The sequence below is a fragment of the Bos taurus genome, chromosome 1 (genome assembly GCF_002263795.3).
Source record: "Bos taurus isolate L1 Dominette 01449 registration number 42190680 breed Hereford chromosome 1, ARS-UCD2.0, whole genome shotgun sequence".
NCBI classification, from domain to species: Eukaryota; Metazoa; Chordata; class Mammalia; order Artiodactyla; family Bovidae; genus Bos; species Bos taurus.
This window is the reverse complement of record NC_037328.1, coordinates 136,902,361-136,916,892: the sequence shown is the minus strand read 5'-3', so window position 1 is coordinate 136,916,892 and position 14,532 is coordinate 136,902,361. Positions and strand designations below refer to the sequence as shown.

General features: G+C 41.8%; 2 protein-coding genes across 2 annotated transcripts in view; one reads left to right on the top strand and one right to left on the bottom strand.

Annotated features, from left to right (window-relative positions):
• The window catches only part of ACAD11 (acyl-CoA dehydrogenase family member 11), a 119,037-nt gene extending 108,221 nt beyond the window's left edge, over positions 1 to 10,816 (bottom strand). The window contains exon 1 of the mRNA NM_001075893.2: positions 10,628 to 10,816. Coding sequence (NP_001069361.1) covers positions 10,628 to 10,776 — 149 coding nt within the window. The 5' untranslated portion in view covers positions 10,777 to 10,816. The remainder of the gene's footprint in view (positions 1 to 10,627) is intronic.
• Positions 10,817 to 11,396: 580 nt separating this feature from the next.
• UBA5 (ubiquitin like modifier activating enzyme 5) overlaps positions 11,397 to 14,532 on the top strand; it is a 32,746-nt gene continuing 29,610 nt past the window's right edge. Inside the window, exon 1 of the mRNA NM_001101067.2 lies at positions 11,397 to 11,750. Coding sequence (NP_001094537.1) covers positions 11,590 to 11,750 — 161 coding nt within the window. The 5' untranslated portion in view covers positions 11,397 to 11,589. The remainder of the gene's footprint in view (positions 11,751 to 14,532) is intronic.

Genomic DNA, 14,532 nt, shown 5'->3' with positions numbered 1-14,532 from the left:
GTCTTCTTCTCTCACCCCGACCCTCATGCCCCCAACTCCCAACGCCTTTACATTGTGCACCCTGAAACTCACTGTCTTTCAGCACCACAATCACATGCAGCACCAATCTCTTCTCTGAAAGGACCCTTCACTTTCTTGCTCTAAAACCTGAATGTTCTACAAGCATCCTGTTTCCCTTGTCTCTTATGTGGTAGATTTTGCCCCACATCACTCATCCAGTGACCTGGAAATGGAGTCTGTGTCCTTCTTGATACTCCTTGCCGGTTCCAGGCTCTCTGCCCTTCATCCTGTCTAAACACCTCTCCCCCAGCTTTGAATTTCATGTCATAGAGACTCTGCCACCCTCTACTCATTCTTGTTGCAGTCAGCCACTAATTCATAGATCATTCTCCCTCAATGCCTAAGGATTTTCACTCTTACTAACACTTTGTTGTTCATTCACACAGTCACGTCTGACTCTTTGTGAACCCATGAACTGCAGCATGCCAGGCTTCCCTGTCTTTCAACATCTTCCAGAGCTTGCTCAAACTCATGTCCACTGAGTTGGTGATGCTGTCCAACCATCTCGTTCTGTCATCCTCCTCTCCTCCTACCTTCAATCTTTCCTAGCATCAGGGTCTTCTAGTAAGCTGGCTCTTTGTATCAGGTGGCCAAAACTCTACCCCCATCCTAATTATTAATGGCATCAAATCCATAAAGATATTCGTTCTTAGGCCTATCAGTTCCCTGAATTCTCACCTCCAGTGATTATACTACCTGTCACTCATTCTATGGGACACACCGTGGTGGTGGTGGTAAGTCCCTGTAGACCCCCAGGCTCTTCGGTCCATGGGATTCTCCAAGCAAAAATACTGGAGTGCGTTGCCATGCCCTCCTCCAGGGGATCTTCTTGAGCCAGGGATGGAACCAGCATCTCTTATGTCTCCTGCATTGGCAGGCAGGTTCTTTACCACTAACACCACCTGGAAAGCCCTGGGACATACCTTATATCTTATCAATATCAACAACTCAAGCATGGCATTATCCTATTTTTTAAGCATTTCTAACTCTGAACATAACCTCTTTTCACTCATACACCTAGTACCTGAATTTCAACAATTCTTTGATCCCTGGACCTACCTGCTAATAATGCTAAGTCACTTCAGTCGTGTCCGACTTTGTGCGACCCCATAGACGGCAGTCCACCAGGCTCCCCCGTCCCTGGGATTCTCCAGGCAAGAACACTGGAGTGGGTTGCCATCTCCTTCTCCAACGCATGAAAGTGAAAAGTGAAAGTGAAGTCGCTCAGTCGTGTCTTGAATCTTAGTGACCCCATGGACTGAAGCCTACCAGGCTCCTCCATCCACGGGATTCTCCAAGCAAGAGTACCGGAGTGGGGTGCCATTGCCTTCTCCTGGACCTACCTACCAACCATTAATCATACTACCTTTTCATGGCCTTCAGTTCCCCCCTTTCCCCATGATATCCGTCCTTAACTAGCTTAAATTAGATGATCAGTTACATAACTACTCCCTTGAATACATCTTTAATATACTTGCCCTCTTTTACTTCATGTTATTTGCTTGGAGTCCCCCATCCTGGTTAAATCCAACTGTTTGCCTGCATTCATATAATTGAATGTAGTTGGAGAAAGAAACACAGTCATAATTATTGTTTAGGTTAGGTCCACTAGACGCAGATCCTGAGAGATTTGTGTGCAAGCGACTTAGTATGGAAATGCTTAGGAAACCAATAAGGAATTGAGAGAAGCAAGTCAGGGAAGGGGAGAATGCTAAGCAAAATTATGATCTGAGACAAAGTTCCTTAGAAGGTAACTTCAGCTTGATTTCATGGTAAGGAGGGGACTCTACAGTGTAAGGTACACCTGAGAGTTGTCTTATCTCTAAAGCAAAAATAGTGGGAATTTCATACTCCTGAACCCATGAGTCACCAGTTAAGAGCCATCTTGGGCACTACACCATTCAGGGCAAAAGAGGCTACAGAAGGCAAGGACAGTCTGTAAAAGAGCCATATGTGTTGGCTACTGGAAGCAGAAGCCACCAAAGCAGTGTATACATGGAAACTAAAAAGCAACCCAAGAGAATCTGGGCAAAGGATCAATAATACCTACTAAAATAACTACTCTTACTTCGAATTCATGACTATGAACCTCAAAGTGAATCATGCTGCAATTATGATATACTTCCTTAGTCCTTTCATTCATTTCCCATGCTCTTGGATAACTGTTCAACAATTCCTCCTCTTCCTTCAAACCTCCAACACTTTCTTCTACCATCTTCACTCAGCTGATTACCTAGCTTCATATTTCAGAGAAAATGCAAACAATCAGGTGAGAACTTCCACAAGGTTACACTACCATTTCTATGGCATAGAAGCACCTATATCCATATACTCTCTCTTCCCTGCAGAGTCTGTAGAATGTCTACATTTCTTTCTAAGGACAATTCCTCTCTTGTGAATTAGATCCCATTCTACTCTTGTCTACTCAAGGACTTCATTCTAGCCTTCTCTCTTCCACAGATTTTTCGTTCTGTTTTGGATCACTGCCATCAACATACAAACATGCTGCCTTTTTCTTTTAAGACTTATCTTGACCCCACGACCCTGATGCTGGGAAAGATTGAGGGCAGGAGGAGAAGGGGACGACAGAGGATGACATGGTTGGATGGCATCACTGACTCAATGGACATGGGTTTGGGTGGGCTCCAGGAGTTGGTGATAGACAGGGAGGCCTGGCGTGCTGCAGTTCATGGGGTTGCAAAGAGTCAGACACGACTGAGTGACTGAACTGAACTTGACCCCACTTCCCCCTCTACATAAAACATTCATTTCCCCCTTTAGAGCAAGGAGTATAAACTCAAAATGTTTACACTGTTTGCTACAATTCCTCCTCTCCTACTTTCTCATGAACCCATTTCAATCAAGCTTTCATTCCTATCTTTCCAGTGCAGTGACTTTCTTCAAGGTCACTAGTATTGCTATGGTATCACGTCATGGTTTCCCCTTCTTGGGCCACCCCTTTTGAGACTCTGTTGTATGTTCCTCCTTAATTCTTCAATTCTCAATACTGGGATCCCTGGGAATAAGTTCACAGACCTCTTTATGTAGACTCATCTTCTAGGTAAGCTCTATGATCTCATGGCTTTAAATACCTTCTCTATCTCAGTGACTTCCAAATGTATGTGGCTAGTTTAGATCTCTGCTCTGACTTCTTGATTCATATACCTGCCTGCTTACTATTACATATCCACTCCCATGTCTAAAATGCATCTTGAAACTCAACATTCCAAAACCAAGTTCCTGATATTTCCTTTCCAATCTGATTGTCTACAGTCATCTCTATTTTATTGCATGATAAATCCATCCTTTGAGTTGCCAAGAAAAAATGAAATACTGTTGGTTTCCTCTTTTTTTTCTTTCATATCCCACAAGTGATCAGTTATAAATCCTCCAAAATAAATTCAGAATATGACCACTTTGCACCTATCCTACACTACCACCCTGGTCCATACCACTAATTACTGTCTACTCAGTTCAGTTCATTCGCTCAGTCGTGTCCGACTCTTTGCGACCCCATGAATTGCAGCACGCCAGGCCTCCCTGTCCATCACTAACTCCCGGACCTCACCCAGACTCAGGTCCATTGAGTCAGTGATGCCATCCAGCCATCTCATCCTCTGTCATCCCCTTCTCCTCCTGCCCCCAATCCCTCCCAGCGTGAGTCTTTTCCAATGAGTCAACTCTTCGCATGAGGTGGCCAAAGTACTGGAGTTTCAGCTTTAGCATCATTCCTTCCAAAGAAATCCCAGGGCTGATCTCCTTCAGAATGGACTGGTTGGATCTCCTTGCAGTCCAAGGGACTCTCAAGAGTCTTCTCCAACACCACAGTTCAAAAGCATCAATTCTTCGGCGCTCAGCCTTCTTCACAGTCCAACTCTCACATCCTTACATGACCACTGGAAAAACCATAGTCTTGACTAGACGGACCTTTGTTGGCAAAGTAATGTCTCTGCTTTTGAAAATGCTATCTAGGTTGGTCATAACTTTCCTTCCAAGGAGTAAGTGTCTTTAATTTCATGGCTGCAGTCACCATCTGTAGTGATTTTGGAGCCCCCAAAAATAAAGTCTGACACTGTTTCCCCACCTACTTCCCATGAAGTGATGGGACCGGATGCCATGATCTTCGTTTTCTGAATGTTGAGCTTTAAGCCAACTTTTTCACTCCCCACTTTCACTTTCATCAAGAGGCTTTTGAGTTCCTTTTCACTTTCTGCCATAAGGGTGGTGTCATCTGCATATCTGAGGTTACTGATATTTCTCCCGGCAATCTTGATTCCAGCTTGTGCTTCTTCCAGCCCAGCGTTTCTCATGATGTACTCTGCATAGAAGTTAAATAAGCAGGGTGACAATATACAGCCTTGACGTACTCCTTTTCCTATTTGGAACCAGTCTGTTGTTCCATGTCCACTTCTAACTCTTGCTTCCTGACATGCATACAAATTTCTCAAGAGGCAGATCAGGTGGTCTGGTATTCCCATCTCTTTCAGAATTTTCCACAGTCAATTGTGATCCACACAGTCAGAGGCTTTGGCATAGTCAATAAAGTAGAAATAGATGTTTTTCTGGAACTCCCTTGCTTTTTCCATGATCCAGCAGATGTTGGCAATTTGATCTCTGGTTTCTCTGCCTTTTCTAAAACCAGCTTGAACATCTGCAAGTTCACGGTTCACATATTGCTGAAGCCTGGCTTGGAGAATTTTGAGCATTACTTTACTAGCGTGTGAGATGAGTGTAATTGTGCTGTATTTCGAGCATTCTTTGGCATTGCCTTTCTTTGGGATTCGAATGAAAACTGACCTTTTCTAGTCCTGTGTCCACTGCTGAATTTTCCCAATTTGCTGGCATATTGAGTGCAGCAGTTACACAGCATCATCTTTCAGGATTTGAAATAGCTCTTCTGGATTTCTGTCACCTCCACTAGCTTTGTTCGTAGTGATGCTTTCTAAGGCCCACTTGACTTCACATTCCAGGATGTCTGGCTCTAGGTCAGTGATTACACCATCATGATTATCTGGGGATTGAACATCTTTTTTGTACAGTTCTTCTGTGTATTCTTGCCATCTCTTCTTAATATCTTCTGCTTCTGTTAGGTCCATACCATTTCTGTCCTTTAACAAGCCCATCTTTGCATGAAATGTTCCCTTGGTATCTCTAATTTTCTTGAAGAGATCTCTAGTCTTTCACATTCTGTTGTTTTCCTCTATTTCTTTGCATTGATCGCTGAAGAAGGCTTTCTTATCTCTTCTTGCTATTCTTTGGAACTCTGCATTCATATGCTTATATCTTTCCTTTTCTCCTTTGCTTTTCACTTCTCTTCTTTTCACAGCTATTTGTAAGGCCTCCCCAGACAGCCATTTTGCTTTTTTGCATCTCTTTTCCATGGGGATGGTCTTGATCCCTGTCTCCTGTACAATGTCATGAACCTCATTTCATAGTGCATCAGGCACTCTATCTATCAGATCTAGGCCCTTAAATCTATTTTTCACTTCCACTGTATAATCATAAGGGATTTGATTTAGGTCTTACCTGAATGGTCTAATGGTTTTCCCTACTTTCTTCAATTTAAGTCTGAATTTGGCAAGAAGGAGTTCATGGTCTGAGCCACAGTCAGCTCCTGGTCTTGTTTTTGCTGACTGTATAGAGCTTCTCCACCTTTGGCTGCAAAGAATATAATCAATCTGATTTTGGTGTTGACCATCTGGTGATGTCCATGTGTAGAGTGTTCTCTTGTGTTGTTGGAAGAGGGTGTTTGCTATGACCAGTGCATTTTCTTGGCAAAACTCTATTAGTCTTTGCCCTGCTTCATTCCATATTCCAAGGCCAAATTTGCCTGTTACTCTAGGTGTTTCTTGACTTCCTACTTTCGCATATAATGAAAGTCCCCTATAATGAAAAGGACATCTTTTTTGGGTGTTACTAGGTCATCAAAATACACTCCAAACTGGTCTCCTTTTGTTTGCCTCCTTCAGTCAAATAATAGGCAAACAGATTCTGTTTAAATAGGCAAAGGGATTCTACTTAAAAAAACAAATCACTTCTCTCCTCTGCCCCTAAATCCCTAATCTCTCACCATCTCAGCTAACTTTGTGTGCTTTGTGTGCTTAGTCACTCATTCATGTCTGACTCCTTGTGACCCTTTGGACTGTAGATCACCAGGCTACTCTGTCCATGGGATATTCCAGGCAAGAATATTGGAGTACGTTGCCATTTCCTTTTCCAGGGGATCTCCCTGACCCAGGGATCGAAACTGCGTCTCTTACATCTCCTGCATTGGCATGCAGGTTCTTTACCCCTAGCACCACCTGGGAAGAGTGTTAGCTAGAGTAAAGGCCAAAACCCTTATAAAAGTCAACAGAATTTCTCTTGCCCTTGTTATGCAACTCCAGGCACCCTGGCTTGTATTCTCTCCACCCACTGGGCACATGCCCCCTTCAAAGCCCCTGCTCTTCCCTCTGTCTGGAATAGTCTTTCCCCAGATAGCTATAAGGCTTACATCCATATCTCTCCTTGCTGAATGCCACCTTCTCACTGAGGCCTTTCTGCTTCCCCCTCCTAAACATTTCCTATTCTCCTTTGTTTCTCTCCATAATACACATTACTTTCTCATATACTTTAATATTTAGAATGTGATTTTATCTCTGTCTTCTCCAGATAGAATCCAGGTTCCAAAAAGGCAGGATCTTCTTTTTGTTAAATTCCCAGTGATTGAAGCAGCTCCAGGCACATAATATACACATACCTGGAAATCATAGGGTTTGTTTTATCAAGTTATACAATATCTTCATTATTAAGTCAAAATATTTTTATTTCTAATATGATTTAAATTTTTCTAATTCTAAAAATAAACTTTGCATAGGTAAAAAATAATATTTAAAAGAACAGTAACACAACAAATACCAGTGTTCTCACTACATAATTTGAGAAAGAAAAAATCACCATCTCTAAAGCCCTCTGTGTATCCTTCCCTTCATTTTTTATTTTTGCTTTTTGTCTTACAAGATCTTAGTTCCCCAACCAGGGATCAAACCTGAGCCACCTCAGTGAGAGCATTGAGTCCTAACCACTGGACCACCACTGTCTCTCTCTTCAGAGTAACTACCATCTTGATTTTTACATTTATCATTCCCTTGAAGTTTATCCCCTTAAACAATATACTATTTGTCCAGTTTTTATTTCTGTGTTGATGTATATAGCTGCAGTTGAATAATCTTCACTGCTGTATGTGTTTCTTCATGTGAATATACTATAATTTATTCACCCACTCTTTAATTGATTAATGTTGTTTTATTACTGTATTTTTACTGTTACAAACAGTGCAAAGATTTTTGTAGATTATCTCCTGATACCCTAGTACAACAATTCCTCAGTGTATACAACTAGGAATAGAAATGCTTTGTCACTCAGCATGTATATCTTCCCATTTCATCTTTACAAGATTGTGCCAAATTGTTTTCCAAAGTTGTTGTGTTGTTGTTCAGTCACTAAATCATGTCTCTTTGTGACCCTATGTACTACAGCTTGCCAGGCTTCCCTGTCCTTCGCTATTTCCCTGAGTTTGCCCAAACTCATGTTTGTTGAGTTGGTGATGCCATCCAATCATCTTATCCTCCATTGACCCCTTCTCCCCCTGCCCTCAATCTTTCCCAGCTTCAGGGTGCCACCCTCACCAATAGTGGATGAGTCCCTCTTATCTCATATTCTGTTTGATATTATCAGATTTTTTTTTCAAAAAAAGTCAAAAATTATGCTGTGAGATGGTATCTTGTCATTTTAACTTGCATTTTCCCCAATTATTACAGTGTAATGAGGCTGAGTGTCTTCAAGTCTTTTGCCCATTTTTCTGTTGAGCTATTGCAGTTCTTCATATGTTCTGGAGGTTAATCTTTTATCCATTCTATACACTGAAAATATTTTCATCTATAATTTCATTTGAAGGATTCTTCCAGTCATTTCCTTCAGTTTGCACTTTTGTCTTTTTAAAGACTTTATTCTCTACTCCACAGTCTAAAGAGCTTCTATATGTCTTCCAAATGTTTACAGTTTAAGAGATTTTTTTTTTTTTTTTAATGTGTGTGTGTCTTTGCTGCCACACATGGGCTTTCTCTAGTTGTGGCGAGCGGGGGACTACTCTTTGTTGCAGGCTCCGTAGCTCCTGGGTGCTGGAGCAGAGGCTCAGTAGTTGTGGTGCTCCAACTCTGTTGCTCTGAGGCATGTGCGAACTTCCTGCACCAGGGATGAATCAGTGTCCCTTGCACTGCAACATGGGTTCTTAACCACTGGACCACCAGGGAAGTCCCCAAATGTTTATAGTTTTGCCTTTACTGTTCCTCTGTAATCCACCTAGAACTGAGTGAGGTTGAGTAAGGAAAGGGTCTAATTTCAATTTTTTTCATATACATAATAATTATCCCTGTATAATTTACTGAAAAATCTCTTCTCCCTCCAACTCTCCAAAGACTGATTCTCAGTGCCAGCACTGTCATATATCAAAGTCCTATAAATATGTGGGTCTTTTTGTGGATTCTCTCTTCTGGTTTATTGATTTGTCTATCTCTGTGAAAAAATAAGCCATCTTAATTTACATTTCCCTCAGGAGTGTTTTCCTTTATTTTTGGCGCTTTGCTCTTGCACATACAATTTAGGAGTAATTTTTTGAATTAGGGGAAAAATTAAGACTGTGAGTGTCATTGCACTGAATCTATATATCAATTGGAAAAAAAAAAAAAGAGAATCATACAATTCTGAATTCTCCTATTCATGAACACGGCATCTTTCATTGTATTTAGTTCTAAGGTTCTAATAGTTTTATAATTTCCTCTACAAAGGTCTTGCAAATACTTTATTAATGTTTGAGAAAATTATATTTCTGATATTCTTATTAATTTCATCTTTCTGAAATTTATATCTTTACATTTTTGTTGCTAAAGTTGAGAAATTCAATTGATTTTTGCATACTGAAATTTGATAAACTCCATTATTTTCTGTAGACTATTGGCTCTTTAATTTGTATATCAATTATTTTCTAAAATGTGTTCATTAGCTATTCTCTTTTGATTTCTAAAGTTTTGGCATGTATATTCCGAATTTTAATTTTTTTTTTTTTAAGAATGATGTTTTTGAATTTTTGAAACTTTTGTGGCCTAACATGTCTTCAATTTTTATAAACTTTCCAATGTGTCCTGGAAATAAATGTGTATTCTCTGTGGGGATAGTTCTATACCATCTATACTTCTATACTATCTATCTATCTAAATAGTTCTATACTAGTTATTCCATTTATCAAGGACAATTCTGATTTAACATTCAACTTAATTCAGAATTAACTCTTAGTTAGATAATTCTCAAAAAACCCTAGGAAATAAATATTATCTCCACTTTGCCAAAGGAAGATTCAATGCTCAAAAGAGTTAAATAACTTGTCCAGATTGCCATAGCCGATTTGAACTTTGATCTATTTGTTTACAACTCAAGGCCTCAGGCTAGAAACCTCTGCCATTTTTTATTCCACCTGCTGCTTCATCCTATAATATCTATGTGACACAGTACCTTTTATTTTTTGGTTGTTGTTTAATTTGGCCACTGCATGTCCCCAGCAGTGAAAGCACTGAGTCTTAACCACTGGACAGCTAGGGAATTCCACATGGTGCTTTTTAATTTTACACCGTCAAACCCTCTGTGATCCATCACCTTTCCACTATTTTTAATTTCTCTGAAATCAGTAGTCAAGGAATACCCTGTGATAAGGCCACTGGTAAACAGTGCTGTTACAACATTAAGCCCTTTCATCTATATTACTTCATTTATCAGGATTATACAGAGCAGGCAAGTATTTATTACAGGTTATGAAACTAGTCATCAAAGAGTTCACGTACCACAGTACTTAAATTTCCAGTCAGTAAGTGACACACCTAATTCTTCTGGAAGCCAGAATTGCTTTTATAGTTCTGTGTTTATCAAGATGCTGTTTTTACAGCAAAGTCTATTTGTAAATTACCTTCTATTATACAACAACATCAGACTAGAGGCAGATTCACTGTGGAGAACAGACAGTATTCTCAGGACCGTCATCTAGTTCCATTCCCCTATTTCAAAAGAACTAAAGCCCAAAGTGGTGCTGTGCTTTGCTAAATGGAATATCTAGTATAAGAATTCGGATCCCCCAACTGGTACCATTAACTCAGCCTCTAAGAATATGGCCAATGTGAATGGAATTCCATCAGCTTCTCTGGGGAAAAAAAGGTTATAGAACAAAGGTTGAGCGAACGGCCTCTTTATATCACAGAGCTTCCAACCTTAACTGCCTCAGTGAATTCTCAAAGTACACAGCTGTTAACAAAGATTCCTTCTCATAGCTGGAATCGTGAACGCTATAGTGCTTCCATTACCGAGCTGGAATTGGAAATACTCAGAATGTAACGCGGGAGCCAGTGACAGCAGCTCCCGCCGGCAGAGTAGGTCACTGCGGAAAAAGAAATAGGGTGGAGGAAAGCGGAAAACCACCCAGGGCCAGAGGAAGAAAAGCAAAAGGTACAGATTTGTTTCTGCTGGAGAAGGCTGGGGCCGATACCTGTATTGGGCAACCGTTAGCTTGGCCTCGGGCTCGGTCCCAAAGCCGGGCAAGTGCTGGTTTAGGTAGGCGTCCAGAGACCTACAGTCGAACTTGTGCTGGGGCAGCACTTCGATAGTGTTGGGCTCGCGGGAGGCAGCGGTTTCCATGATCTACGCTGCCGCTTCAGACCACAGAGTCACAGAACTCACTAGACTCTTGGGATCCGGTATGTCTAGGAGAACGCTACTTACTCCACGGACAGGGGCGAGTCCGAGACGCCCAGGTGGAGGCGGGCCCGCGGCTCCAGCCAATTACGTATCGCCAGGCCGCTGGCCGGCAGCACAGGCCAGCTGTCTCCTGGACTTGGGCTGTACTCAGGAAACGCCAGAAGGGCCTTGTGTGTTCGAATTTAAAGTTTTCAGTCAGCCTCAGAGTTGGAGACCTCAATTCTAAAGAAAGCAAAGTCATGTTAGTCACAAGAGCATATTAGAACGCCGAGGCCTGATCCGTCTCCAAATTGAAAGCACTGGCAGGCGGAAGACCTACCGGGTCCGGTGCAGAAAAGGGCCCGTCAAGACCTCGAGCCTAGGAATAAAAGATTCTGGGGTTTTTCCTGGCCGCCAGGTTGGAAAGGCAACATCGCAGGCCGCTGGTTCTGGACACTTATGACCCGGGCCCTGGGACTCCCTGGACTCTTAGGCCCTGGCGAAGAGGTGAAGTAGGGGGCTTTTTTTTTTTTTTTGCCTGAGGCGGAGCGTTGACAGCAACGCACCGGAAGTGGCCCGCTGGGAGACCCGCAGGAGCGGCGGAGACGTGTCGGGCAGGGGCGCGCTGGGAGCGCTTCCCCAGGTTTGTGGGCTGGGAAAGCCGCAGCAAGGTGACTCGCCACATATCCCTCTCGGGGCCAGCAGGCCAGCAGCGTGGGGCGGCGACGACGGCGACGGCCGGGGCTGGGAGCGCTGGCGGCCGGGGTCCCAGCCATGGCCGAGTCTGTGGAACGGCTGCAGCAGCGGGTTGAAGAGCTGGAGCGGGAACTGGCCCAGGAGAGAAGTCGCCGCGCCCTGGGGAGCGGCGACGGAGGAGGCGGTCGGGCCCGCATTGAAAAGATGAGCTCCGAGGTGGTGGATTCCAACCCCTACAGGTGACCTGCGTGACGGGTCGGGGCCGGAAGAGGGGCGAGGTCACGGTCTCCAGATGGTCAGAAGTGAGGGGCTTCCCGCCGCTGTCCAGCTGACAGCTCACACCTCCCTTTTCTTCTTCTAGGGTCTTATTTCTAAGCGAGCAAGGACAAGTCTTAGTCCTAGTCAAAAGTTGTTCTTTCTCTTTTTTAAAAAACTCAACTAAATCAGCCATATGGTGCTGCTCCTGTGCTTGCTGAGGACACGGATCCGGTTTCCTGCCGCCCCTACCTCTTTTAGTCTTCCTCGCTCATCATGAAACTGATAGTAGAAACTTTCAGACTAAGACGCCAGATGTAAAACCTGCTAAGCTAAACTTGGGAGCTTCATAGAGTCTTCTTTGTTTCTTAAATTGGCGTGGTGGAAACAGCTAGATTAACTCTAAAACCTTTGGACTTCACTAGTCCTATCCGCACCTCTCCTTTCTTCATTTCCCAAGATTTTGTTAATTCAGCAGGTTGAATATAGGGTAGTGGTTGAAAGTAGGGTAGTGATGACGGTAGGGACCCTAGGCCCAGAATGGAGTCAAATCTTAGCAACTGAGTAATCTGGTGAGAGTTCTGTACCTTTACTTTCTTGCTTGTAGTATCTCTTTCTGTGGAGTTGTGAAGATTGAAAATACAAGTATATGTAAAGTTCTTAGAGCTTTCGATGCTAGGTATTAACTGAACTTTCACCACCCGCTAAACACTTAGCATGCGTTGTCACTTTTCCTCTTTACTGCAGCCCTAGGAGATAGCTACTGTCATTTTATCCCCATTTTATAGGCGAGATAAATTAGGCTTAGAGAGGTGCTGTGACCTGCTTCAGGCCATAAGAGCTAACAGTAGCTAAAAAGGCTTGGACTGCCATTAGATTTGTTTTGTCTTCCCAGTAAAAATAAATAAGCCATTAAGTAGTGTTTCTAAAAACTGGACAGTTTTAGAGTAGGTGAAACAGGAAAGGTATTATTGGTGCTCTTTCCCTTCGAAGAGCAGAAATTTGGATTTTAAAGAAAGGTTTTATTTATGACATAAAGCCTCAGTAAAAGTCTTAAGATGCATATATATGTGTGTGTGTGTGTGTGTATATATATATATATATATATGTATGTATGTATGTATATATGATTTCCCTGGTGGCTCAGATGGTAAAGCATTGGCCTACAGTGCAGGAGCCCTGGGTTCAATCTCTGGGTTGGGAAGATCTCCTGGAGAAGGAAATGGCACCCCACTCCAGTATTCATGCCTTGAAAATCCCATGGACAGAGGAGCCTGTAGGTTACAGTCCATGGGGTCGCAAAGAGTCAGACACGACTGAGCGACTTCACTTCATATATATTGCAACATAAAATGCAGACACAGTATTTAGGCACAAAGCTGTTAATTACAATATTATTTGTCATAGAAAACCTGACCAAAATTATAATTGTTCTATAATTACAGAAGAGTTTATTTTAATCTACATTAAAGTAAATCATGCTGGATTCTTGCTTTTCTCTCATTTATCTTACTACATTAAAAAATTTGTTTTGTTTTCTTTCAGTTTTGAGATATAATTGACGATAGTGCATGTATTTTACTTGGCACATGTGAAAGGTTTACCATCTCATTAATCAGAATAAGTAGAAACTATTCCATTTGGCTTCTCTCCTGGCTCAGATGGTAAAGAATCTGCCTACAATGTAGGAGACCCAGCTTTGATCCCTGTGGTGGGGGGAAGATCCCCTGAAGAAGGGAATGGTTACCCACTCCAGTATTCTTGCTTGCAGAATTCCATGGACAGAAGAGCCTAGTGGGGTACAGTCCACGAGGTGACAGAGTCAGACATGACTGAGTGTTAGTCACTTTCATTCCATTTGGCATGCTTAAACATTTTTGTATTTTAAAAATGAAAATTTTGAAATGCTCCCTCTGAGAAAAGCAAAGGAATGTGAATCATATATTTAGAATCATCTTTCAGACATCATTTTAACGTGAGACAATTACTTGACATTGTAATAACCACAAATCTTTCAGTACTCAAATTTAAACATTCAGTATTTTCTATCTTATTTGTACCATTTTGTCTTTATTAAAACTGCTACTTTGGAGATGGCAGTTGACACCCAAAGCTCTGTACTAGTACATGGAAACTTGATAAGGTCAATCTTATTTTTTGAATTGTTGTACATTCAGCACATATTTAGTGTGCACCTTTTCATTTCCAGCCTTCCTGAATAATGTTATTTACCATTTATTATTTGCACAGACACTGGGAATACAAAGACATGGTCATTTCCCTCCAGTGGTTACCAGATAAGTGTGAGATACAAAGGTAAACTTGGGATTACAGTATGAGTGGTAAGAATTATGATAAAGCACAGCACATGATTATCAGAAAAATATAGAGGGATTTGTAGGTATTCTACATTATTTTAATTGCATTGAGTGACATTTTGAAATACAAAGTTCCTGACCCTCAAAAGACCTTTTGCTTTAATTTGGGAGATTCAATGGTTGTAGAATAATGATCAACACAAGTAACTGTAAAATTGTGTGTTAAGGGATATAATTAGAAGCATGTTAACTAAATGAAAAGGTGAGCAGAGTCTTTAAAATTAGAAAACCTGGTTTTAAATACTAGCTCCAAAATCCAGCTCTGAATAATTATTTGCCATTTAACTGATCTTGGGCAAGTTGATTAACCTGAATCTGCCCTCCCTTCCCCCACCTGGCCCCATTTATAAAAGGAGGTTGTGATGCATTCTTTTTTTTAAGGAAACTT